General features: G+C 34.9%; 1 protein-coding gene across 5 annotated transcripts; it reads left to right on the forward strand.

The window, feature by feature from the left end:
- Positions 1–6: 6 nt before the first annotated feature.
- PDCD4 (programmed cell death 4) lies at positions 7–27190 on the forward strand. Of its 5 annotated transcripts, XM_072622268.1 has the most exons (14): positions 702–883; positions 2126–2258; positions 4528–4705; positions 5691–5789; positions 10826–11128; positions 13002–13096; positions 15850–15963; positions 17099–17320; positions 19841–19938; positions 20680–20794; positions 23554–23661; positions 23894–24004; positions 24677–24816; positions 26483–27190. In XM_072622268.1, exons 4-14 carry the CDS (start codon positions 5747–5749, stop codon positions 26541–26543), a joined length of 1410 nt encoding a protein of 469 aa, XP_072478369.1. In that variant the 5' UTR covers positions 702–883; positions 2126–2258; positions 4528–4705; positions 5691–5746; the 3' UTR covers positions 26544–27190. The 5 variants fall into 5 exon arrangements, with proteins under 5 accessions (XP_072478388.1, XP_072478347.1, XP_072478358.1 ...); XM_072622287.1 differs by lacking the exons at positions 702–883; positions 2126–2258 and adding an exon at positions 7–93; XM_072622257.1 differs by lacking the exons at positions 702–883; positions 2126–2258 and adding an exon at positions 585–698.
- The last annotated feature ends 60 nt before the right edge of the window (positions 27191–27250 follow it).

Raw genomic sequence — 27250 nt, forward strand, 5'->3', positions numbered from 1 at the left:
GGCTAAGACTCTGCAGGACAGAAGAGGCAGAGCGGCTGAAGCGCGGCTAGAGATCCGGGGAGCCAGCTCGCCCAGCCCCAGGCCAGGCGGCAGGTCTGCAGCCCGGCCTCGGGACCGCGTGGCCCAGGGAGGCGAGGCTGTCCTGCCACGGCGGGACCCTCTCACCCACCACTCCGAGGGGTTTGGGGGGGCTGTGGGACTGCGGGAAGGGGGAGGGGATTTAGGGAGAGGCGCCAGGGGAGGCTCAAGGCAGGCGGTGCTTCTCTGTGTGCAGACCTGAGAACAGGACAAGGCAAGGGGAAGAAGCGCTAAAGGAAAAAGCCAGAGGGCACCGGCCTGGCAGTCTGCTCATTTCCCCACTCTCCCCCTCCGTTTCCCTCTCCTTTACTCCCTTCCAGAGAAGCGAGACACGCATGCGCCTACGCAGGCTCCTCTCGCGACCAGCTCCCTTCTCCTCTCTCCTTCCCTGCCTCCCTCCCTCGCCTTCGCTCCGCCGCTCTCTCATTGGACAACCCGCCGCCGCCCTCCGGCCAATCAGCGCGGCCCTCTCGCCCCCGTGTTACTGGGTAGAAGAAAACAAAAACAAACAGAGCGAGAGAAGCCAGAGAGGCGCGGAGGAGGCGGCAGCGGGAGCAGCGGCCTCGGCGGCAGAGCTTGGCGCGGGAGCGGTGCGAACGGCGGCGGGGGCCCGAGGAGGGGTTAGTATCGGTTGGGCGGCCGGCAGGCTCCTTTCCCTCCTGGCTGAAGCGGCCGCTCGTTGAGGACGGGGAGGACCGAGCCTCGGACCCTCTGAGCCCTACCCCCCCCCCTCCCCCGAGACCCTGGGGAAGGCCCCTCAGCCCCCTGCGACCGCGACTGCGCCTGCGCCGGCCACTGCGGGGAGGTTGGTTTCCCCGCCTCCCTCTCCCCCTCCCTGCCCCGTGCCACGAAGCGCTCTGGGGAGAGGGCCCCGCCCCCCGAGAGGGAGAGCCCCCCCTTTTTCGGTTCCCCTTGGTGGGGAGATGCCTTTCTCCTCTCTGGCCCGCTTTAAGGGCAGGACCCCACATCTGCCCCGGCCCCCGTTAACGGGGATGCCTTCGTTGTCTTTTCCGACCCCCGTTAGAGGAAAGACCCTCCCTCCTCTCGGCCTCCATTAGAGGGGAGACCATCCCCTTCTTTCCAGCCCGCGTGGGAGAGGACACCTCTTCCTCCCCTCCGCCCCTTCCCCCCTCTGGCCCTCGTTAGAGGGGAGATCCTCCCTTCTCTTCAGCCCCCTTCCCCTGTCCAGTTCCCGTTGGGGGGGAATATCCCTCTTAATCCCTGTGAAAAGGGAAGGCTTTCCCCCTTGTTCCAGCTCCCACTTAGGAGGGGACGCCCCCTTCCTCCCCCGCGGCCCCCCACTGGAAGGGAGACCCTCCCTCTCCTTCCTGCAGCTCCCGTTAGAGAGAAGCCTCCTCCGTTCCAGCCCCCGTTAGAAGGGAAACATCCTCTCCCAGACGCTATTAAAGGGGAGGCTCCCCCCCCCCCCCCCCCCCCCCCCGCTCCTCTACGGCCGCCTTTAGAGTGAAGACCCCCCCCCTTTCCCCTTCAGGCCCTCCTTCTCCCGCTCTTATGGGGGAGGGGCTCCCTTCCCGCTTTCCCAGCCCCCGTTAGGGGGAGAATTCCTGCCCCTCAGCTTTCATTAGACGGGAGAGCACCCCATTTCCACTAATACCCTCTCTTCAAGGGGAGAGCCCTCCTCCTCTAATGGCTTCCTTCAGGCCTTCTTAGAGGAGAGAAGCCTTCTTCCCCTCCTCTTGATTTTCTTTGAACCGCCCCCCCCCCCCCCCCATTAGAAGGGAAAGAATTTCTTTTCCCCCGCAGTCCTTCCTTCCATTACAAAGAGGTGGCCCCAAAGGATCCATCCTCCTGCTGAAGAGGAAGTCTGCTTGACTCTCCCCTTCATGGAGCCTTAAAAGAAGACTATCTGCCTTGTATTTGTAGGCACACTCTCCAGACACCAGCATCCAGGAAAAAGAGACCCATCCACATACTGAAACCTCTGGACTGTTCCTCTTGAGAGGGCTAGCCCGCAGCTGGGGCTTAGGGTTTTCTCACATGTTAGGAATTGATTTCTGCCAAAGAGAGGTTTCTCTTTATTCCTTAGAGAGGTGTGCCTGATGTCCAGTGAGCAAAGTCCATAGGAAGTAGGCCTTGATTTTGCTGGGGAAAGAGATTTATCTCAGATAAGGGACAGGAACTGGAGGGGATCAAAGCAACACCACATCTGTTCTAAGGAGGTAATGCTTGGCCTCCTTCCTGAAGTTTTTGCAATTTACTAATTGGAAAGTTTAGGATCAGTATCTTTTTAAAAAAGCATAATCAAATGAATCCTATCAATGCAAATAAGGGCGATTGGGTACCACCTCTATCAAAATAAATATTCCTGTGAAGTAACAGTTCTGTCAGTAAAATAAAACAAGGCAATCAGCAAACATAATTTCATTAATCTTCAGTGTTTGTCTGGGAGCTTGGTAGATAATATCAATAAGCTCTTGAGCAGATGTTTAAAAGTGAAGCTGATTTTTAAATTGCTTACCTGGTTTGGGTGACGTTATTTTTTGTTTCCCAAAGTTTCAGCATGATTTTTTCTGAGGAAGGTCAGAGGGGGAGGAGAGGATTAGAAATGACTTAATGATTTTTAAGTTTTACCTTAGAAATCTGAATATTGCAGATATTGGCTCCTGGATTATTTGCATTTGTACCCTTACCCTGTGCCAATATGGGTTCATTCAATTTCCAAATAAAACTGCAGGGATCTTTGGAATGATTTGGTCAGGTTTTTTCTCAGATATTCATAAATCAAAGAGGTAAAAATCAGTGCTACAAAAAATACCACTTGGTATTTCTCACAAAAGACTGTGCCTGCATCACTAAGATGCTTATGTTTTAACTAACCATATAAAGTTGGACTTTTTTCTTTGCTGAAAGTTTTGATAGCAATGAGAGAATAGTAACATAATTTTCCAACTCATTTCCTAAATATTGATATTTTCATGTTATTTAGTAAAAAGAATGAAGTGTTCTCTTGTTTTTGTTTTATTTGGAAATATCTTGGCAGTGAAACTCTGACTATATTTCTGTAGAACATTGAAGGAAAGAAAACAGTCTTTCATATAAACAGTAGGGTAGTTTTTAGGTGTCTTGTAAGCATACCTTTGAAAAGAAAAACCTCAGTTTTGTGGTTTGGTGTTGAGGATGTTGGGTTTAGACTCTTTGGCCAAATTATTTTAAGTTTTTAGCAACAGAAACATCTTTTAAATGTATATTTAAAGAAAAAATTTAAAAACATACACAACACTGATCAGAGATTAAACATAAGGACCCTAGACTACTTTTTCCTTTATGTTACTATCAAATAGTAGTAAATGCTGTCATTTGTGATTGAATTTTTATGTGTAATCATTGCTCAAACAGGAATTCTTCCTATTTTAAAGAAACCAAACTTGACCAGTTATAATAGATAAATATGTTAACTTTCATAGTGGTAGATTTAATTTCTTTTCTATATTATTTTGGCACTTTAAAATAGTAAATATGCTGTCTTTAGTGACCAGAATACATTATCCTTTTAAAAATTTCATGTATTTAGAAGAGTCTGAGATGGTTGATGTGTATATTATTCATTTTGTCAGTTAACCCCAAAAGGCAGAGGTTTATTTGGAAAGTAAAATTTGAAGTTGGATATATGCATACATTTGTTTCATTTTATACATTCAGATACTGATAATATTTATAATGGGATTTTACACATTATTTTATCTGAAACTTATTTAGTGGTGCAGAGTATCCTGAGAACCTTTTAAAGATAAGGAAACTGAGACTGCAAGAAGAGAGATGACTTACCCAGTTACTGAGTAGGGAAGCTGATCATTCCAGGCCTCTTGACACTTGAGTATAGTTTTCTTGGTGTGTTGTACCTAGAGCAAGAATCTGCAGACAAAATTCAGATGAATTCAAATAAAAGGATTTCCAAATATACCTGTAGCTTATTTGATTCATTGGCACGTAATAGGACAGTCATCTGCATGAGACAACAAAATATGTCATTTGTTGAATTCTATATCTTTGCAGGATATTTACTTATATAAAATACCTTTGTAAAGTTACATTTTCTTTTTTGATGTGTTAGTGGGCAGTCATCTTGTTAAACAGTGGCCATATGTGATGGAATCCTTTAATCTTTACGAAATTAAAGAGTAACATCCATTTTATTCATCTTTTGAAGTCATAGTCTACACTAATTGATGATTATAGCATGTTTGTAAGAGGAAGCCAGTTTACTTAGCCTGGTTAGTGTTTTCTTTAGGTGAAAGGGGAAATATCTACCATTTTGAAATTAAAATACACTTCAGTGGTTTTCAGGCAGATTTGGTTTGTGATTCCTATATGATAAAAGCATCCTTTATTCTAAGGTAACAGTAGATTATATTGTAGCCAAGATGAGTATTTGTCCATAACTTATATTCTAGAAAGTGTCATTAATGTGTGCATTTTGTTTTTTAAAAGGAGAGCACACTGCTAGTGGAATGATTGTAATGGAACATTCTACCAGGAACAAAGAAAGTAACCTCACAAACTAAACAGCCAATCTGGATTCCCCACCATTGTGAGAACTGCATAGCAAACACTCTTAATAAAATACTAGTGCTTGAGAACACTGGGGAATTCTGAATGATTGGATGAGGTAACTATTTGAATGGTATTAGAAGGAAGATAATATTTAATGGAGTTATTAATTATTTTTAGTTTTTGTGCAAAACTACTATTAAAGATATGCTTAAGTAATTAAAGCATATTATATGTAAAGCCACAGGGATAGAGTAGTCTGTAATCTAGGTCTTAGTCATACGAGAAATTTAAATCCATTTGTAAAAACCTCTAGAGAGATGAATTAACCTCACTTGGTTATACCCACCAGTTGTATCTTGGTTATTTCGATGAAAATGATCTTTGGGCATTATTTTTCTCTCAGTACGCTACAAGGTTAGTTGATATAATTGGTGAAGAAAAAATGTTAATTGATTTAAATGAAACATATAAACACTGAGAATTTTAGAACTCTTTAGATACTTGTTTAAAAACCTTTGGAAAAGTTGATACAAGTATCATCAGGCTTTTACGTATTCTTGCTAAAATGTATAAAATAAACCTCATTTTCAGCTTTGCTGGTAATTGTAGTGGATTAAAACAGTTATGGAGAGATAAGAAAAATTAGATTCAATGTAACTTTCACTGATGGTGTTAAAGTATTGTATTAAAATTATGGTATTTTATTAGAGAATGTTAATTGTGTTTTGGAGTAACTCCCATAATTTACTGCTGGGAAGAACTTACAACGTTAATCTTTTTCTGTGAATGTGAAACTTTTGAGATTTGGTGTGGTAGAGAAAAGAAATAGTGTGTGCAATTGGAGTCACTTTTTTCCAAATTAAAGGAATTGTCCAATCCATGCTGAAATCTGGGCACTTTTAGTGTTAGTTAACTGGAATTGTCAGGACGATAGCCATCCTATCAAGTATTTGATTTCAGTCTCTGAAAGCAAAGTAAAGCTTTAACAAGGTTTAATTAAGTACTGTGATTCCTTTTTGTAAATGTTCTGCAAACTGAACTAATTTCAATTATTACTAGTAGGTTACATCAAAACTTATTTTTCATTCTCTTTTTAATAGATTCTAAAAAAACTACCATCAGTTTGTCTAATCATTGCAAGTGTAATTAAGCAACGATGGAAGTAGAAAATGAGCAAGTACTAAATGTTCATCCTACAGGTAAGTAATCACATTTGGTTTTTCAACTTTATTTTACAAGAGTACATTGAGCCAAAATGTACTTTGTGAAAGACTGAGAGTAATATGATCTGGATTTTCAAAAAAACCCTGAATGTACTGCACAAAAATAGGATATATACTTGATCCATATTTATTTGAGTGAACAATTCTTTAAAGAAAATGCCCTTTCTGATCAACTCTCCCCCCCCCCCCCTTTTTTCTTTCTTGGACTGAACTATCTTTAAATTAACCATTTGTGAATTTCTTTTTTTTTTAAATAGGAAATTCATAGGAAGAAAAAGAACATATTGTTCCCTATCCTTGCTCCTATTCTTTATCAGCCCTATATATTCTTACTCTTTATGATAAGTTCTTCATATATTGAAAATTAATAAAGGAAGGCAGGATTTTTAAAAAACAATATCCTGCCATAGGTTCTGGTTAATTTATAAAAATTTACTTGTAGTTTTCCATAAATTATTTTTTAAAAATCTCTTCAGACTATTCTTGATGTTTTAGTAGATTTAAAAAATGCCTTTATTATGAACATTACAAGAGTCAATAAAGATTTGTGACATAGATGTTTACATAATTTGCCAAAATATTCAGAGTTGCTCTTTTTATTTATTTAAAATGTTTTTTGTGGTTTTCACTGGAGATGTTTTCCAAAGCTACAATGACATTTTTGCATTGTACATATCTTTTTAGCTTACTATTTTTCTGAAGATTCTTAACATTTCATTAATATTCAAGTCTCTATATAAAGAGTTTGAAATCTGTTTTCTAGATCTTATAAAAGTATGCTTAAAATTTTATATTTAATCCTGTAGTTTCTTTTCTTTTATCATGTTGCTGAACATCTATTTTAAGCCACTTTTTATTTAGCAGTGTGTACAACTTTGATGTAGGTAGACACTTTGAAGGCCACTTTTTTTGGAGGGTAGTACAACTACACTTGTTTTATTGAAATTTCATTTAAAATTGTTTGAAACATTCTTTTCTTTTTAAATTTTAGGTTCCAAAATCTTTCCTTCTCTCCCATCTTCTTCTCCAATCATTGAGATTGGGGATATGATAATGATTATACATTTGAAATCATGTCATATTAGTCATATTTTTTTAAAAAGCAAGAAAAATAAAGGAAGTGAGAAAATTATACTTCAGTTTGAACTCAGAGTTAATCAATTCTCTCTGGAGGTGGATAGCATTTTTTTTATCATGAATCTTTTGGAGTTGTCTTGATCAGAATAGCCAAGTCTTTCATATTTGATCATCATTACACCTTTGCTATTATAGTGCACAGTGATCTCTCAGTTCTTCTCATTTTACTTTCATATAGGTCTTGCTGTCTTACAAGTAATTTCAGTGAAAATGAGCTTGGGAAATATTTTAGTTGAAAAAAATCCAACAACTAACTAATGTCAGAGAGAATTTCTACTTTTAACTATTATTTATCTTTTATTGTATTGGATAGATAAAATGGAAAAAAAAGTCCACTTGGAAGAAAACATCAGATTTTAAGGAGTTATACGTAAATTTGTGTCCCTACTCTCTGAGATATATACATATTATGAATATGGAGGAGTCTAGTTTTCACATAGTTTTTGGTTTTTGTCATGCCTCTGCCATATAATGGGCCTTAATTTAGCAAGTAAATCACCATATACAAGGTCCAGTTAAGAATCTAAATTGTGACTTATGTTACTAGTCCTATAGCAGAATTTTGGAGTAGTGTTACCATAACTGTATTCATGTTGGTCAGTGTTTATAAATATGATTAACTATGACTTTTGGTTTGATATAGTATTGTTATGGTGCCAGTTTTGCCTCTTTTCATTTAGGTACTTGAGAGAATCCTGAGAGAATATCAATTTGAATGTTGAAGAAAGCTGTTTTGAAGTCCCATCATTCTTTAATGAAGCTGTTTGTGGCTTAATTTTTGGTTTTCTTGAGACCATACCAATGTTGTATTCATAAAATTGTAATGTATGCAAATGAAGTTAAACCTTAAAGCAACTGATATAGGTTAAAAATCCCAAAGCAATATGCCGAGTTGACATTAGAATTATATGTATGGAAGTAGTATGTTATAAACATATAAACAGATACTAAAAGTTGGAAGGACAGGAATATGTAAATGGAAAAATACAATATATGAAAATTTCCGTTTTTCTTTGTAACCCTGAGAATAGTTCAGATACCATCCTTAGGATTAATTTTGAGTAGCTTAGCTTAATTGAAGAATAAACAGCATATGTTTTATGTGTATTATTCAATCTCTTGGGAGCTACCCACTCTTAGAATTCTTTCTTCTCTTCACTTACATTATATTGTACTTCCTTGGTTTTCTTACTCCTTTGAATATTTCTGTGTCTTCTTTTCTTTCTAGTGTATTAAAATTGTGGTAATCTATGCTCTTGTCTCTTGACTTCCTCTCTCTTTTTACCCCTTCAACTTTCATCTTTATGTTGATGATTTCCAAATTTGCATCTCTGACTCTCATCTGTTATCTGCACTGTAGTCTTCTATTTTCAGTTGCTTGCCTTCTTTTCCTACTTTAATGTCCAGTGTAACACCAACTCAGCGTGCCCAGAACTAAATTTCCATTAACTTAACTGATTTGTTTTCCTAGTTATCCCTCTTCTGTCATTAGTAGCACAGTTTTTCTTTTCATGAGACCTCCAACTTCTCTAGCCTATGCTGATCTATTTTGTCTCTGAAATCTTATTGCATTTATAGTTTGTATCATATAATTTAGTATTTTTCCCCATTTTATGTACACTAGTTTTTCTCTAAGTATAATGAAAGGTCCTATACATTATAGGCCAAATCTTAGATAATAACTCTTTTGTGTCTCTTATATCACTAAAACAGTGATGAGCACACAGCGGTACTTCTTGATTCATCATTTTGACAAATATTAGGGTAAATGTACATTTATGTAAATATAGGCTAGAAAGTTCCAGATGTTTGGTTTACCTGTTAGCATTTACTTCATTTAACTCAGCTTTGTAATTCTGCTATTTTAGACTTATCTTTTTTTTTTGTTACACATTTTACAATAGTAGCAATCTTAGATGGTATGTTTTTTTTAAAAAAGCTTTTAAAATATATATTTCATTATTCAAATAAATATAATCCATGAACAGAAACCTGCCCACAAATAGTCCAACCCTTTTGGACTTTGGGGAAATTAATATATAACTATCTAGCCCTATTTTAAAATACCAAAGTCATTGGTCGTGACTTGAGCTAACTACCACAGTCATCTACTTTAGCTCGTGAGAGTTATGTCTTCAAAGCTTAAATGTGTATGTATTGTAGTTACACATTTATTCAGAGCAGTCTTTGCCCGGTTAGTGGATTAATTGAAAGAATATTGGATTTGAAATCAGAAGACTTGGGTACAAGACATATCTTTATAGAGTTTGCCACTGAACCAGACTAAAATGTAATTGGTAAATGTTTAACAAAATTAAGAAAAATAAAAACAATATAGATAATGTTAATTTGTGGTTTTCTAGGTCAGTATGCAACTTGGTAGAGATCTCTTTTCTGATTATGACACCACTGCTCTAAACTCTGATGATTGTGTCTAACCTCTGTGATTTTGAACATCACCCTCCCTGAACCTAAACTTTTTAATCTGCAAAGTAGGGATAATAATTAGCTACTTTGGGGATTATTGTGAAGAAAATAAACTAGATAATGCCATATAAATGTGAGCTTTTATTTTTATAGGGCTCTGTCCTGGGGTTACAAAGTGGCATAAGGGAATTGGACATAGATGTAAAAGATAAGCAGCAGTATCAATTTGCACTTAAGAAGTGCCAGATTAGTGGTATGTACTCTACCAATAAATTGAAGTACTGTTGGTGTTAACTGTGGCTCAGAAAAGGAAATCATTGTGTCAGAGAGGTCAAGAAAAGCTTCCTGAAGGATTTGAGACTTGAACTGGACCTTGATTAGGGACGGGTGGGACTTGGATAAATAGAATATAGTGAATTAGATATTCTGTTCTAGCAAGGAGCTGCTGAGTGGGAATGAGATGGAAGTGCATTGGTATATTTCAGGAGTAATGAGTAAATAATTCTGACTGGAGTGGAGTTTTTGTGTATAGTAGTTGAAGATAAGATTAGTGAGGTAGCTCTAGATTCTAGAGGATCTTAAAAAAACCTAGACTACCAAGCTAAATTTGTTAGACTTTAGGTAATTATTGCTAAAAGAACTAGGGACATCAGTTGATTTAAAATATGCACACATATGTATAATTTTGTGTAATTTTATGTAAAATATGATAATACAGTATTTGAAATAAAAATTTTTATCCTACTATTTCTATTTCCTTTGCCTTATAAATGCACTGTCTGTTATGCCCCTTGGTCCTTTGAGGTGTTCCTAAAGTTAATTCTGGCCTTTTTAGTCTTAAAGAACCATTGAAATTTCATTTGGTACTATTTCATTGGTTGGTTAGATTATTTTTGCTTAGCTCTAGTCAGACTACCTGGCATATTATTGTTAAGTCATCTTTTAGGTGGTTTGACATTTGATTGAATTGTTAGTGGTTCTGAATGATTTACTGAAATTGTCCAGGGGTTCAGCAGTATTTGTAATCACTGAGGCTTCATTTACAGTAGGTGTTCAGAATTTTTTTTTATTTTCAGGCATTCAAATGTATTTTTTTATTGATTTTTTTTTTTGAGGCCAGGATGCATGCGTATGATTTGTCTTCCTCCTGATTTTTTTCATAGGATCCCACCCACATGCTTCAGTCTCCCAAATTTCAGTGATTTTTGTAATTTTAGTTTGTAGTCAGTTCTAGAAACTAAAAATCAACATGAATAAGACTATGAATAATAGGTTTCTTAGTAAAGTTTGTTTGGTGGAATTAGTGATTTAATTTATGTTACATACTAATGTGGGAAAAAAAGCCCATTTTTGTCAGTTACTTACAGCCTTAAAACTATCACAATTTTAGTAATGGATGTTTAAAATATACACTAAGAAATTTTCTTTTTCTTATCTTTCTCTTTGAGAATCTGATAATTTAAGTGACTCTCTGTTTTCTGGAGATGAAGAAAATGCTGGGACTGAAGAAATAAAAAATGAAATAAATGGAAATTGGATTCCTGCAGCCTCCATTAATGAAGCTAGAATAAATGCAAAAGCAAAGAGGCGGTTGAGAAAGAATTCTTCCCGGGATTCAGGGAGAGGAGATTCTGTTAGTGATAATGGAGGAGAGGCCCTAAGAAGTGGAGTTACTGTACCAACTAGTCCAAAGGGGAAGTTGCTGGACAGGCGGTCCCGGTCTGGGAAAGGAAGGGGCCTACCAAAGAAAGGTTAGTATGATGGATTTAAATTCAAAGGAAAATCAGAGAAAAACAGTTTTTTTTTGTTTTGTTTTGTTTTTTTTTTTTTTTTTTTTTAGTATTTCTGACTTTTACTTCTGGGAATAGGAGAGATGCAAGAAATGGAAAGGAGGAAGGTTTTTTGTTTTTTATTACATAAATGTACAGTAAGAAGAATGTTGCCTGCTCTTTTTACTTGTTTTAAGTTTACTTAGTCGTCTTGGACATTTATGTTTGTGAAATGTGCAAAGTTAAAAAGTTGAATTTATATCTAGCTTTATACTAGGTACTGTTGTATTAGATATGGTAGACACTGTAGATACTAGATACTGTTCTAAGATATATACTACTGGTGTATGTGGTTCTCAGCTGTGGACATCTCAGGCACTTGGGCCCTTTATGCAACATCACTGCTGTTTGCTCATTATGATTTAGGTATACATGTGTCTTCACAAGAAGACTGGTTAGAAACTGATTTGGTGTATTCCTACTTTCCTGACCAGATTACTTAACATTTTGACCTTATTCACATGAGTCTGTCATGTATTGAAGTAATTCTTATTAATTTGTATTAATCTGACTCACATATTAGAATAATTTCAGTGCAAATTGAATTTTCACCAGTTTGAGAATAGTCTGGACTGCAACTTTCATCTTTTTCTGTAAGTTTTTTTTTTTTAATGACTCGATAAATTGTAATTCATGTTGGAATGATTGAAACACAACTAGAACTTAACTATCCAGTACCAATTTGAGCTTAGGGGCAGGAATTTTTCTTGGTATAGACAATTTACCAAGATTGAAAGTAGATACTTCACAATTATTCAATATCAGTAATATCATATTCTACTTTTTGCATCATAATAAATTACATTCCAGATTACTTTTAAATAATTACTTTTAAAATTTCTTTTTGCATCATCATAATAATTATTTTCCAAAGGTAATTGAGGAGTATTTCTTTGTAATTAATACTTTGAGCCTAGAAAAAACAAAGGCCAGTAAATTTAAATAGATGGATTTGTGCACAAAAGTAATTTTGAAATGGAAACAAACAACTCTGAACATCTCATTAACTCAAATAAAAATTTTTTTTGGTGTCAGTGTATTGCTAAAGTGCAGAGTTCATCCATTTGTCTTTAGAGATCTAAGCTGCATGAGGGCCACGTATGATCTAATCTTCACTTCTCCAGTATCATCTTTAATTTCTTTGCACACATTAGGTATGTTTGTTGAGTTGAATGAAATTAATAATAAATCATGCTTTGAGCACAGTGCCAACTGAATTTATCCATATTTTTAAAAGTGTCTCACATTCAGTAATTTATCATTTTTAATTTACCATTGCCATACCTTTGTGCTGAATCAAAGTAATTTGCATCAAAAGATCAGAGTATAAATCTCAGAGCCAGTAGAGGGAAAGAGACATTGCACAGAAAGTCAAGTAGGACTTTGTTTTCCCTAATTAAAAAATACATGACAATCTTGAATTTTCATTTTCGCCTTATTTGAAATGGGTCAGATTTGAATTGGAATTAAATTGAATTAGAAAATTCCATTTCATTTTTTTTCAGTGGGAAAGACTGAAGTTAACTTAACCTGGTTCATGACATGTTTTGCCACAATTCGGACCTAATATATGGGGGGTGTGTGTGTGTGTGTGTGTGTGCGCGCGTGCGTGCGTGTGAGAGGCCTTTCCAAATAAGATCTTTTTGCCAAATACATATGAAATGATAATTGATATTGGTTATTTGTATTTATTCAGGTACAGTACTTGTGAGTAATGTTAAGATGGTATACGAATCATTCATATGTGATGAGACCTGTATTCTTCTCTTTCTTAACTTTTAATTCATTACATCAGGTGGTGCAGGAGGCAAAGGTGTATGGGGTACGCCTGGTCAGGTGTATGATGTGGAAGAAGTAGATGTTAAAGATCCGAACTATGATGATGACCAGGTAATTAATGTTCTTAAAAATTGTAATTTTAACAAAAAATCACACAGAAATTTCAAATACATAGTAGCTTTCAAATTCTAGTCATTTATGTAAAAAATTTTTAAAATGTTAATCATACTAATGTATATTATAGTTCCTGCTTGTTTAGAATGTGTTTTCACTTGATTTAAAAGTTTCTTTACTTAATTAGATAAACAAATAGGGCTAAATTTTTAGTAATCCTTATTGAGTAATTTGATTTCTTTTGATCAGAGTCTTTGGTGATGATATTGATACTGAGGAGAATAGATTAATTTTGAAGATTACAGTAGGCATGCGCTTGCACATTAGAATGTAAGCTCTTTGAGGGGAGACACAATCTCACTTTTATATTGGTGTGCTGGCCACCTGACCTATTGTCAGTTTGTCAGAACTTTGTTTATTTTAAATTTTTTGCCTTCCTGTTGGAGAGGAGGGTAATTGCTTTTACGTGGTAATTTTTAGGTTTTCGGACTGTTGGAGTTTATTTTCTTTGAAAAAGAATGATAGTGCAGATCCTGACAACTCTGAAAACACTTATTTTAATTGCAGCTTATTCTCACATATTTAAACACTCAAACATGGATTGATAAAGGTCTATGAGAAATCACTTAAATTTTCTAATTCCTAACATTACAGACTTTTCTTTTAAGATCTAACATATACTTACTTTTTTGGATAATTGTTAAATTTGAGGTCTTTACTTAATGCATTGAAAAACACAAAGGCAATTTTGTGGTATCTAATTTAATAAAATGACTTTTAGAGAGTATTTTATATCAAATTCAGAGAATTTATTGTATTCAATTTATTGTGCATATTATATTATATATAGAAAAAAGTAGAATTTTCTTAAAGATATTCTTTCCCCAAGAAAAAGATTAAAATATACCATTATAATTTAAACATAGCAAACAGGTTATGCTTGTGTAGTAACTCCAGTTGTCCCAAGGACTTAGAGTGGGGATCCCCTGCCTTTAGTGTTCTTGGGACCTTTCTGATTGTTGAATTCAACTTCCTCACTTCTAAATGAGGTCCAGAGATGTTGTGACTTAATAAAGGTTACATAGCTAACTAGTTCTTTTAAAAACATTTTAATTAGCATGTTTTAAAGCATGATTCAGGAGAGAGAAAGCAAGGCAGACATCTACTATCCTCTTAGAGATTACAATTTAATAGATCCATGAATTTATGGAGTATAGTTTTTGTAATTTGATTCAAATCTCTTGCCTTTGTAGCTTTCATAGAATTGTAGAATTTTAAGAGTTGGAATGGACGTAAGCAATCATTACTCCCAACTTTTTCCAGTTTACAGTATAGAGGAGAAACTGCGTCCCAAAAGGCACTAAGAGGTTTGCCTAAAATCAACAAAGCTAATCAATAAATGTTTGGGTGAGACTGTCTCCTGACTCCAGCCTAATAGTCATCATATTAGCCTGGACTAGATATTATATTTTTGGAAAGCAACTGATACTTTTAAACTAAAAAATCAAAGTTAAAATAAGTAGATGGTAGATGCTAGATAGTTTTTATTATTTTGCTGGCCTAAAATTCACTAGGAGTGAAAATAATTCTAAGACAGTACGAAAAAGCATACTTTAGGGAATGTGGGAGCAAGTACTTCTGTCTTGTTCTTTAAACATTTACTACAATCTTCTCAGTAAACATAGTCTGAAAAATTTGTGGTTCAAACTGAAACCAGTCTAAAAAGAGGAAATAAGTATTTTCTTAATCTGCAACTTAACTCAGAAACTATTCTCTTTTTTTTGAGTTAGTTTAGTTTCCTTTCTGAGTCTTGAATTTGAACCACACCTACTTCAAAGGCCTCTTAGTGCCATCAGCGCAATTGGAGATGGTTCTGCTACAAAGAGTTTTAAGGTCATAACATTTAGTCATCCTGAAAGCTCTGGTCCTTCCCTATTCATTGTTTTTAAAAAGAATTTACAACGAAAATAATAGCTATCTTGCCTAATTTTTGTCTTTCTAATGATGTCTGAGGATTGCTTAATATGGCTAATAATATTAATTCTAGATATGACTTTGAGATAAAAAAGACATACACATAATCTGCTTTGCAGTGGTCCTTTAAAAAGAGCCATAGGATCCTAGATCCAGAGATGGAAGGGGTTTTAGAATTCCTCTAGTCTAGTGGCTCTCTTTTTATAGATGAAGAAACTGAAGCGGAGAGAAGTGAAGTGGCTTGTCCCAGAAACCACAGAGGGTGGCAGAAATAGGATTTGAACTGAAGTCCTCTGATTCTGATCTCATTTTTTTCCATTAAAACAAGCTGCCCTACTAGTTAATGGTGTATTAAAGTGCATATTTTATGCTGTCCATATCCAGAAAAAAAACTATGGAGTTTGAATTCAGATTATTTGCTTTCCTTTTTTTGTTTCTTTCTTGTGGTTTCGCCCATTGGTTCCAATTCTTTACAACATAATTAATGTGAAAATAGGTTTAATATGAGTGTATATGTGTAGAGCCTATATCAAATTACATGCCATCTTGGGGAGGCATGGGGGAGAGATGGGGAAAAAATTTGGAATTCAAAATATTATTGAAGAAGTGAATGTTAAAAACTAAAAATAAATTTAAAAAAAAATACATATTTTATCCCAAATTGGAATAAGTTTTGACTAGTTTTATTATTCTGTCAAATAGTCAGTATAAATTTGACAATACGTAAGTGTCTCAGTTTTGTTCAAGGCGTGTGCAATTCTTTCTCTTTTTTCCAGGAAAACTGTGTGTATGAAACGGTAGTTCTACCTTTGGATGAAAGAGCATTTGAGAAAACTTTAACACCAATTATACAAGAATATTTTGAACATGGAGATACTAATGAAGTTGCAGTATGTTTAAAAATTTACTTATATAATAAACTTATTTATTATAAGGAAGTATCAGATTATGAAATAACATGAAAGCTCATCATCTTAACATTCCCTTACATTTAAATAGTGTGTTATAGTTTATAGAGTTATTCACATATATTATTTTGTTTCATCCTTGGGATACTAAATAGTGTATTTTTTTTTTGCCTCAGCTATTCATGTGAAACTACATGATCAGTTGAGCAGCATCCGTAGAGTGAAACATTCACATTTGTGAATTCACACATGTTTTGAAGATTAGACTTTGAATTTAGACTTATCATTTAAATTGCCTATGCCTCAATTGTCTTGACCTAATGAGGACTAACTTATATTAAAGACACCTTGGAATTAAGTAACACTTTTTGCTGTTACATGGCCGGACAATTTTTTAATAACTGTCTTCACCTTTTTTTGCAACTGATATGTGATTTTCTTTGAAAAGAAGCTTCTGAAATAGTAATTTAAGCCTGTTGTCTTGGAGTTCATTTGAATTTACATTGCTTGGCTTTTATGATATAAAGAAGGATATTTCAGATTTTCAAAATTTAGTAGTCTGTGATTTTAATATGCCCAACGATATTACCATTACAAAATTAAGAAAAAATTAATATCTTTTTAACTAATGCTCTTAAAAAAATGAATTGTCCTGGAAGATAGACATCTGTTTTTTTAATGGAATATATAGGTAGAGTTTGTTTTTCCTCTTTTTTGCCTGGGACCTTTCTTTTAACTTCATGATGATCTAATTATTTTTCATTTGAAAGGAAAACTTTGGAGGAAGAGCAAGTACAGATAAAGACACCTGAAATAATGAAGTGACAAAAACTTTGTCACTGCTGTAACAAATGGAGATATAACTGTCTAGAGTGAAAGCTAATACTATCATGAGTTTAGAAGACAGAATGTCCCTTAATGTTGAAACACTACTTTGCTGTTTTTGTAAATGTGCTTTAGATGCTTCAGAAGGCATAAGAATGTTTACTAAGTTTGCATTAAGTCATTGAGTCAGAATTTTTCTTTTGTACTTAAAAATTGCTGTATAATAAGTTTTATTTCAAAATATGAAACATTTTATGATTTTATAGAATGTATAATACTTTTTCTGTTTCAGGAAATGCTAAGGGATTTAAATCTTGGTGAGATGAAAAGTGGAGTACCAGTATTGGCAGTGTCCTTGGCCTTGGAGGGAAAGGCCAGTCATAGAGAAATGACATCTAAACTCCTTTCTGACCTTTGTGGGACAGTAGTCAGCACAAATGATGTAGAAAAATCATTTGATAAATTGCTTAAAGAACTACCTGAATTAGCTTTAGATACTCCTAGAGCACCACAGGTTTGTATGTTTTTTATGTTATAGTAACATATTGTTATACCCTGTTGATGTCATCTTACTAAACTGCTACATGGTATAACCAAAATTTTAGGGGTGTGTGTGTGACAGCTAAAAACTAAACTCACTTGACTAATTGTTCACTGAGGGAGCATAATCCATGTAATGAAACTCATCCTGTGACCTGTGGAATAAGTTTTATTACTTTATTGTTATATCTTGCCTAAGCTGTATTTTATGGGATACAACAATTAGGAAATAAATGAATTAAGTTTATGTTTAGATTCAAATGACAAATTCAGGTTTTACAATAAAAAAAAGTTCAATTTAAAATTGTGGCACAAGCAATAATTAATAATTAAGTCTAACCCCTTTGAGCCTTATAATTCTGTATTTCACTTGTATTTTTACATAATTGTTGTCATTGTCCATATGGTATTCCTAGTTCTGTTTATTTGACTTTGAGAATCAGATTTAATTTTATTTGCTTAATATAGTTCCAAACTAAAAATATTGTGTGAGAGACTTAGATAAAAAACAGTGTGGTTAAAGAAAGTTTGCCTTTTTTTTTTCTTTCGAAGGTTGATTTAAAGAAATCTGTTGCATACTTTATTTTGCCAGTCTAGACCAGGGCTTCTTTTTCCCTTGCAACCCTTTCAGTGCTTCTTAAACTGTGGGTTGCAACCTCATGGCTTAAGAAGTGCTGGACTCTAGACAATGAAATGGCATGAAATGAAATACTCTTTAATGTATTATTGTAACAGGTATTCTGAGTTCTTCACAAAATGAAGCTGAGAAAGATAATGAAAGTTTGTGTCTGAGTTATGTAATTTGAAATTTTAATTTATTAAGATATCTATTAATCTATTAAGATATCATTAAAATGACTATTACCAGACATTTAAAATATTTTTTTGAAATACATATTTAAAAAATTTTAAACTTAGTAACTGTTAGCAAAGGCAAAAATTCAAGTAAAATTTTAAAAATGGATATAAAACTAAATTCCCAAATATTTAAATTTTCAGATATATTTATTAAAATAGTAACAGTTTACTTGTATCTGTTTTTTCCTTCCATTTTTCAAATGTTGTTGATATTGTTACTCATATCCTTTTGATTCTGCTGTCTTCATTAATTCATATATTTCTTTCTGTTCTTAATATTTTAAATTTCGTATGTAAGAGATAATGTGGTATTATGGATAGAAAGCTGGCCTTAGAGTTAGGATGACCCTGGGTTCAAATCCTGCCTCTGACACGTATTGGCTCTGTGATGCTGGGTGAATTACTTAACTTCTCAAGCCCTCCTTTTCCCTCCTCCCTCTTGCCTTAAGCAACTCTCTAGACTGTAAGTTGCAGAGATATTGCCGATTGATTTTGTTAAAGAGGATTGTCTTGCAGGGAGTTCTACATACTAATGAAATCACAGGTCTGGACTGAAATTTTAAAAATCATGCATTAATATTCCATGTTGAACATGTGTTTTTCCCACCAGTTTTTTGCTGTAATAGCTTTTTGACTTTGGTTTACTCAGCTGTAAAAGTTGGGGATAGAACTAGATGATCTCTGACTTCTAGCTCTGCATCTTATAAGTGAGTGGATGATGCTTTCATCCGGCAAAGAGGACTGGAAGAGTAGCTTGAGAAGTAGGAGATGAACCAAGAAAGCAGTGCCATGAACAGAGGGGGAGAGTAACCAGAAAGAAAGTTATCAGCAGTGACACATGTGGCAGAGGCCAAGAAGGATAACAAGAGATGTAACTACAGAGAGCAGTTTCAGTTGACTGATAAATATGGAAGCCAGATTGCAAGAGGCTGACAAGTAAGAGAGCTGTCCAGTAGTGGAAAGGCTGTCTCAAGAGGTAACAGATTCTTCCCCCTCATAGGTTGGAGAGGAGCTGGAGTGGTCGTTTGCCAGGTATATCTTACTGTGTGGACTAACTGGCTTCTAAGGTCACTTCTAACTCTCATTCTGTGATTTCAGGCCTGAGGGAGAGGACAGGAAGTATGGTGGGTTAGCATTTTTAAAGAATTTGACTGTGAAAAGGAAGAGAAATATAGGTTGGTAGTTTGAGGAGAAGATATGATTGAATGATTTTTTGTTTTTAGGGTAGACCTCTTAATGAGAGCAGAGAAAAAGCTAGTGGATGAGGAAGAGATTTAAGACTCCAGAGTGAGTGATTGTAAGGGCAAGCTGCTAGAGGAGATAGGAGAGGATGGAATCAGTTCCCTACCCTTAAATTTTTTTTTAAAATGACTAACCCAATCTACTCAGAAACATGTACTTATTTTGCTTTTTAGGCCTTTTCTGTATGCCTATTTATTTCAGAGAAGAGATTACTGTTGGCTGTCTTAACTTGGAAAATTTATTTGATTTCTTAAGGGTATAGGATGAGAAGGTCAAAATGTATTTGTCATAATTGAGAAATTATATCAGTTTTTTATGTTTACTTATTTAGATATTGCTGTTGAACAAATGCTTATTTGATAAATTTTTATCTAGTTCTTTTTTTCCATTATAGTTGGTGGGACAGTTTATTGCTAGAGCTGTTGGAGATGGAATTTTATGCAATACCTACATTGATAGCTACAAAGGAACTGTAGATTGTGTTCAAGCTCGGTAAGCTCATTTGTTTTCACACTCAGAATTGCAAGCCATAGTGAAAAGCCCATTTGAATTCTTCTTGGTGAAATTTCATTTAATAAAAAACTGTGGACATTGTCAGTTATAACAGGTTGTGCTCTGTTATATTTTTACCAAGTTCCATGAAAACACTAAGGTGAACTTCAAAAAGTTATGCTTAAAATTTTTACTTTAATATAGAAATCTGAATTATATGATAGTTACATCCACTTTTTTGGTCTAGAGTCCATTTTTTTTTTTGTCCAACTAATAGTAAATCAGAAGGGATTCATATTATGTATGGGTTTCCCTTAGATAAAGCTGAAACTCTAGTTTTAGACCAAGACATTCGTGTATGTCTGAGGTTGGTTCATCTTAGAATGAAATGGGCTCCAGCAATGAGAAGGTTCTGATTTAGATTACCCTATAGTAAAAGCAAATTAAATTAATGCAGAGTGGTCCTTTTTGCTTAATTACTAAAAATTACATATTTTGTTTTGAGTTAGAATATAGACTTTATTTTGTAGTAATCTATTGCTCTTTTTATTATAGTTTTTTTCTAGGCATTATGTTAATATAAAATCGAAAAATAACATGAAAATCAGACGATTTGTAGAATATAGATGTGTTTTCTATATTCGTCTATTTCATAATGTGCCTTTCACTGTCACTGGCCTGGTTAGAATTGAAAAACTTCATATTATATGAAGTGACTTAATTATACTTTTTTTTTTCAAGAGCTGCTCTGGACAGAGCTACTGTGCTTCTGAGCATGACAAAAGGTGGAAAGCGTAAAGATAGCGTGTGGGGCTCTGGAGGTGGGCAGCAATCAGTCAATCATCTTGTTAAAGAGGTAAGGAAATGTTGGATACTGTTTGAAGTTACTTTAATAAGTACTTGTACTTTAAATTGGTTCTTTTGGCGGGGGGAATTTTGATGTAATTTTGCATATGATTAGACCTTGGTTGATGCTTAGAATTTTTTATGATGCTTTGTATTTTGTTTTGAATCTTGTTTTGTCTTTTAAAAACTGACTTAAATAGGACTGTAATTTTAGTCTTAGCAAACAAATTCTTTGCATTGGACTCAATCTGAGTTACGTAACTGTAGATTTCAAGCAGAGAAATGTGCTTTGAAATAACAGGGCTATTGTATATTTAAAGCCTACTTTTTCACCTTTATAAAATATATTGTATTTGTGACTTGTATGGTATTGACTCTTCACATTAGGTTAAATTGTGTTTACTCTTCCTTTTCATCACAGGGTTTCTAGTAACAAATAGTTGTATTTGATAGCACAAGTATAAGGACTACTTTTCACATGTGGCAGTTCATTGTGTAACTTGCTCTAGAAGGGAGGCTTTGGAGAGTGTCCTGTGTCTGAGGATAACAAGTCTATAGTTATATAGTCAGGTAGCTTCACAAATTGTAAGAGAACTACTTAAAGGCTTCTTTTTTTTGAGGAGGATAGGGGTATTTATATGTTATAAATAACATAATGTCAATATATACACATATATGAATAATGTTTTACGTATGTATCTTGTAGGTTTGTGTAAAGTGCTTCATATACATTGTTGCTTTTGAGACTTAAAACAAATGTGTGAAGCAGGGAAGTTGTAAAGGTGTTAGTAGCATCCATACCCAGTTTAAAAAATTCTATTGATACTTTTTGTTTTGTGTCAGTCATTTCTGTGATTATTTCTGTACCCTATCCCTTCAATTTTTGGGGAAGTGAGTCTTTCATTTTAACAAAGAAAAACAGTTAAAAACTGTCAACACAGGGCCTTGAATCTGATTGTGTGTAGAATTTGTAGTACTCTATTTTAGCCTTCATAGGTGACATTCCACAAGATCCAGGAAAAGACTCAGGACTTGCCTCTTAAATTTTTAAGTCTCTTTGCCATTTCTTTTCCTCTCTTTAAAGCTAAAGTTTCAATTTGATGAATTGTTAGTTGATAACCTGCCCATTGATCGAACAAGTATTTATTAAACACACAGTCAGTGCCTTGCAGACAGCTGTGGGCTGACTGGGTCAGGAAGAGCTTTATGTAGAAGGTGAATCTTGAGCTGAAATGAATGAAGCAAGGGACTTTATTTAAGAGGTGGAGGTGAGGTAAGAATTTCTTCTAGGGATAGGGGCCATCTTGTGCAAAGCTATGGAAACAGGAAGTGTTCTGTGAAGAACCCCAAGAAAGCCATTTTGAATGTGCTATAAAATGCTGGAAAGGGTGTAATTTATAACAATGTTGAAAAGATAGTTTGGGGCCAGGTTTTTTGCATGGTCTTTAAAAGTCAAGAGTTTATATTTTATACTAAAGATGATAGGGAATCATTGTCCCCTTCTTCCCCACTTCCCTTTTGTTGTTTATTTGAGTTGGGGCAGTGCCATTAGGAAAATCATCTTGGCAGCTGTTTGGAGGAGGAATTAGAGTGGAGGACACTAGGCAGGAAGACCAATCAAGAGGCTTCTTAATAGTCTAGGTGAAAGAAGATGAGGGGTTGAACCAGGGAGGGGAGGGAAATCTGTGGCTTTGAGGCCACATGTGGCCTTTTAGGTCCTTTTGCTTCTAGGTCCTGTGGCCTTTTGACTGAATCCAAGTTTTACTGAGTATTAAGGGTATTTGTTCTGTAGAGTTTGAATTCAGTCAAAGGGCCACACTTGAGGACCTAGAGGGCTACATGTGACCTTAAGGCTGCAGGTTCCCCACCCCTGAATTAGGGTGATGGCTGCATAAACTTCTGAGAAAGGGACAGATTGGAGAGATATTGTGGAGGTTGAAACAAGAGGAATTGACAACTGATTGAGGAGAATGAATTGAGTGTAGCATTGAGGTTGTAAACCTTGTTAACTGGATGGATGTGGTGGTGCTCTAAATAGAAATCTGCAAGTTCAGAATAGGGATAGATTTTAGGAGAAAGAAAACAAGTTCTGTTTTGGTTTGACTTGCCTACAGTACATTCTGTTAAAAATGACCAGTAAGCAGTTGGAGATGTATTGCATCATCATTTTAAATGAAAAAAAAGTTACATGGAAATCTGACCTATTTAGTAATTCACTTTCTTCCTGACTATGAGTATACTGTAGTTAGTTTATTTTTAGTAGTGAAAGATTTCAATGCCAGTTAAATTTGTGTGACTCTAACTAGTTTAATGCCCTCTAGTGGTGGTTTGGATTTTCTTTCTGAATACACATAGCCACAATCCCTACACATCAACCCCCTCCCCAATAAAAGCAGATCACCAAAACAGCAATTATAACAAAAACTCATTGTTATTCAGTGATAACTAATATATAGTAAAACGCCATTTTAAAAAATAATTTATTAAATATCTATGACTCCTTTAAAAATCACCAAGTCACTGAGTGGGTATAGTTGTCTCCCATTCTCCACAGCTCGCTTATTGTTTTTAGATTTGGAAAGTTTTTTTATTATAAAAAATCTCTTCCAGTTTCAGCCATATAGCAGTGTTTGCTGTTCTTACTTGTGTTTGGAGTGCCATAAAATAACTTAAGTCAGTGGAGAGAAATAAATACATTTCTTTAGGGAAAGAGAATTTTTAGAAAAAGTTAGTATTTATAACTTACGTGTTAATTTTAAAATCTAACAGATTGACATGCTGCTGAAAGAATACTTACTTTCTGGAGATATATCTGAAGCTGAACATTGCCTTAAAGAACTAGAAGTACCTCATTTTCACCATGAACTTGTCTATGAAGTAAGACTGACATGAGATTTTCAAGTGTTAAGCTTTTTGGACAATGCTGACATTTTTCTTTTCTTAATTTTTTTCTTCTAACAATAGTAATTAGAAAGGAGAATTGTTTTCTAATTCTTGTTTAGTATTGAGGAAAGTGTAGATAATGGAAAAAGGATTTTCATGAAAAGTTCTTAGATTTCTTTCCAATTCAAATTACTAATTACTAATTACATTTTTTCACTTATTTCAGGCAGTTGTGATGGTTCTGGAGTCAACTGGAGAAAGCACATTTAAAATGGTATTGGATTTATTAAAATCCCTTTGGAAATCTTCTACCATTACTGTGGACCAAATGAAGAGAGTAAGTATCCTGTTAACCTTGATTTTCCTCACCTGTTTTAAGGGTTGTAGTGTTAGCTATGCTGTTAGGGCTCTTTTGTCTTCATGGTTACAGGGATGTGAAATAAGACTACCTACAGGATGTGGAAGACCCAATTTGTCCTTTGTGTGAAGTTATTTGGATGTATGACTGTGAATCTAAAATATTGTGTTCCTAAGATAAAAAAATGTGTTGTCTATAGACAGCATTAAACTTTCATTATTATTATTGTTAAAAATCCTACAGTTTTCCTTTATGTTTTATGTATTATTGAAATAATTTGACTACTTTAATGTCTTAGTTTATTTCTCTTGGCTTCTATTTTATTATTTAGGTAGTAAAAATTCTAAGTCTATGGAGAGCAAAGAATTGCTTATATAATATTATCCATTATTAATGAAGTGTCCATCTTCATTAAGACTTCCATCTGATCTCAGTATACAAGTCTTATTTGAAAATGGCAATTTGATGAAGGTATTTCTAAAAAGAAATTTATTTTCTGTGTTTTCCAAGAGCATATTAAACCAGTTTAAATCATGAGCATTTGTCCTTAAATACAATTTGATGACATATTGGTTGATTGTATTGCCTAGCATTGTAATTTAAATGGACTAACATTTTGTATAGATAGTGATTAAATCATGTTTGTTTCAGGGTTATGAAAGAATTTATAGTGAAATACCAGACATTAACCTGGATGTCCCACATTCCTATTCTGTGCTTGAGAGATTTGTAGAAGAATGTTTTCAAGCGGGAATAATCTCCAAACCACTCAGAGATCTTTGTCCTTCAAGGTATTTTGAATTGCTTCTTTCCTTTATGTAACACGTAAGTATTAGTTGCAGTGTGTATTGTAGAAGGCTAAGAGAGGCTATAATCAACAAAACTGTTATACCATGCCAGTTCTTCCAAGAGTACAACAATATGCCCTCTGAGGTCTTATGAGTTGAAATTATTCTTTGTCTGAAGAGGAATTTTATTTTAATGCTATCGAAGCCTGTGGAAGATTTGTTACAATTTTCAGTGGTTCACATCAGTCCAGGGTTTGGAGAATAGGGCTGATTTGGGCAGTTCTAACAGGATAAAGGTATGTTATGCTGTTTGATGAAAATTTCTCTTTTACTGCTACTTGTGGGCTAAGATGCCCTGTGTTACTAATGACAGGAAACAACATGTTCATTGCCACATAAAAGTGTTTGAAGTATTTGAACAGCTCAGATTAGAAGTAAAGTATCTTTTGGGTTTATTTACTATAAGATGTTGATTTTCATCTTTCAGATATCAGTAAACTTCTAGAAGGAGCATAGGTTGAGAGCAGCCTTTTATTTAATTTTTATACAAGCTCTTTTAAAGATCTGAGTATTTCCTAAGATAAAAGAACATCTTTGACACTTAAATTCTGAAGAATACTAGAAGTCTTCCTGCTGCTGGTTCAGATGACTTTTCCCTTAATAAATTTTGGGATGGGAAGACATCCCACTGGTGATATGGGAGTAAAGAAAGACTGAAAGGCAATTTTTCAGAGTCCAGTAAGACTAAAGTTATAGCATCCTTTTAACATGAATTCTAAATGCTGGTTGATGTTTGACCTAACTTTTTCTTTACACATATAACCAGGAATTGGAGATCTCTGGAATTCTTGCCAAATATGGTCACATGTTCTATACAAAGGGTAGTGAGTGTACACTCACTTTACTTATGCTTATATGTCTTTCGATAGCCATTGTTCACCTCCACTTTGCTTAGTGGTCAGCAATCAGCAGTCTGTCCCTGGGGCATGTCAAATGAAAAGGAGTGAGCCATCTTAGCCAGGCCTCTTTTAAAATATTGCTGATTCTTAGTTTTGAAGCTTATTCTGAGAATTTCTGTTGGCCTTTTCTGCTCCTGTGGTAATTTGGCAAAAGGCAAATTTTATCCATACATAAGACCTTTGACTTCCTGGCTTCCCTACCCTGGTCTTCAGGGTTAACTACATCCTAAAGCAAAAAGTGATTGCTACTCCTTTATTGTTCTGGTCCCATTTCACTCTGAATTGATCTGTGGTGGTATAGAGAACTGTGGTTCAGATCATTTAGGAATTGGTGGGAGGCCCAAAGATGTGTATTAACTAGATAACTAGAACTGATATTTTCTAAAATTTTTCTATGTTTTTAATTGATACATAAGCCTAGCAATCTACAGGCTGCAAATCCATAAAAATGCCTATATAACTTTCCTTTTATATAATCTGAAAAGAACAAAATTCAGCAAGCTTCAGGTTCAGTTTAAATTAAAAAAAAAAATTTGGAACAGAAAAACTTTTTAAAGGAAATTGCTAGAAAAATGAGTCTCTTTCTCTTATTAAAAAAATTTATAGCCTATTCCAAAAGATGGAGTTCCTTTGCTGTCTTACGTATAAAGAAATAAAGATTGTAATCAAGATTTATATTTACTTTTGTGATTGTGTGCTTTTTTTTTCAGGGGCAGAAAGCGCTTTGTAAGTGAAGGAGATGGAGGTCGTCTTAAGCCAGAGAGCTACTGAATATAAGAACTCTTGCAGCCTTAGATGTTATAAAAATATATCTGAATTGTAAGAGTTGCTTAGCAGTTTTTTTTAAGCACTTGTTTTGGGTACAAGGCATTTCTGATATAGTTTTATAAACTTACATTCAAGGTGGATTTTTTTTTAAAGAGTGTTTTCTTTTTCTTTTTCTTTTTTTTTTTTTGTGGGTATAAAAGTTGAGGGAACAGAACAATAACCACTGAAGTGGTATATTCAAATAAGCTACCCTTTTGTAAGTGCCATGTTTGTGACCTAATCATTCCAAGTTTTGCATTGATGTCTGACTGCCACTCCTTTCTTTCAAGGACAGTGTTTTTGTAGTAAAATCACTGGTTTATACAAAGCTTTATATAGGGGGTAAAGTTAAGCTGCTGAAACCCCATGTTGGCTGCTGCTGTTGAAATACTGTGCTTTGGGAGAACAAAAGGTTATTTCTTTGTTTTAAAGAATTTTAAGAAAATGGGTTAGTCATAAGATTTATTCATCTTTCCAGGGAACATATTGATTGGTCTTAAAGACTAGACAGTTCAGTAAATGGTGGCTGGAACATCTATTTTTCTACAAAACTGGAAAAATGAACCAGGTTCTGGAAGAATGTATTACAAAATAAAATTTGTGAAGCAGTATTTTTGCGTCTTTATTAAGATAAATTTTATTTAGAGAATTCCCAATAAGTTATCATTTTA

Source organism: Notamacropus eugenii, chromosome 1 (genome assembly GCF_028372415.1).
Source record: "Notamacropus eugenii isolate mMacEug1 chromosome 1, mMacEug1.pri_v2, whole genome shotgun sequence".
Taxonomy (NCBI): domain Eukaryota; kingdom Metazoa; phylum Chordata; class Mammalia; order Diprotodontia; family Macropodidae; genus Notamacropus; species Notamacropus eugenii.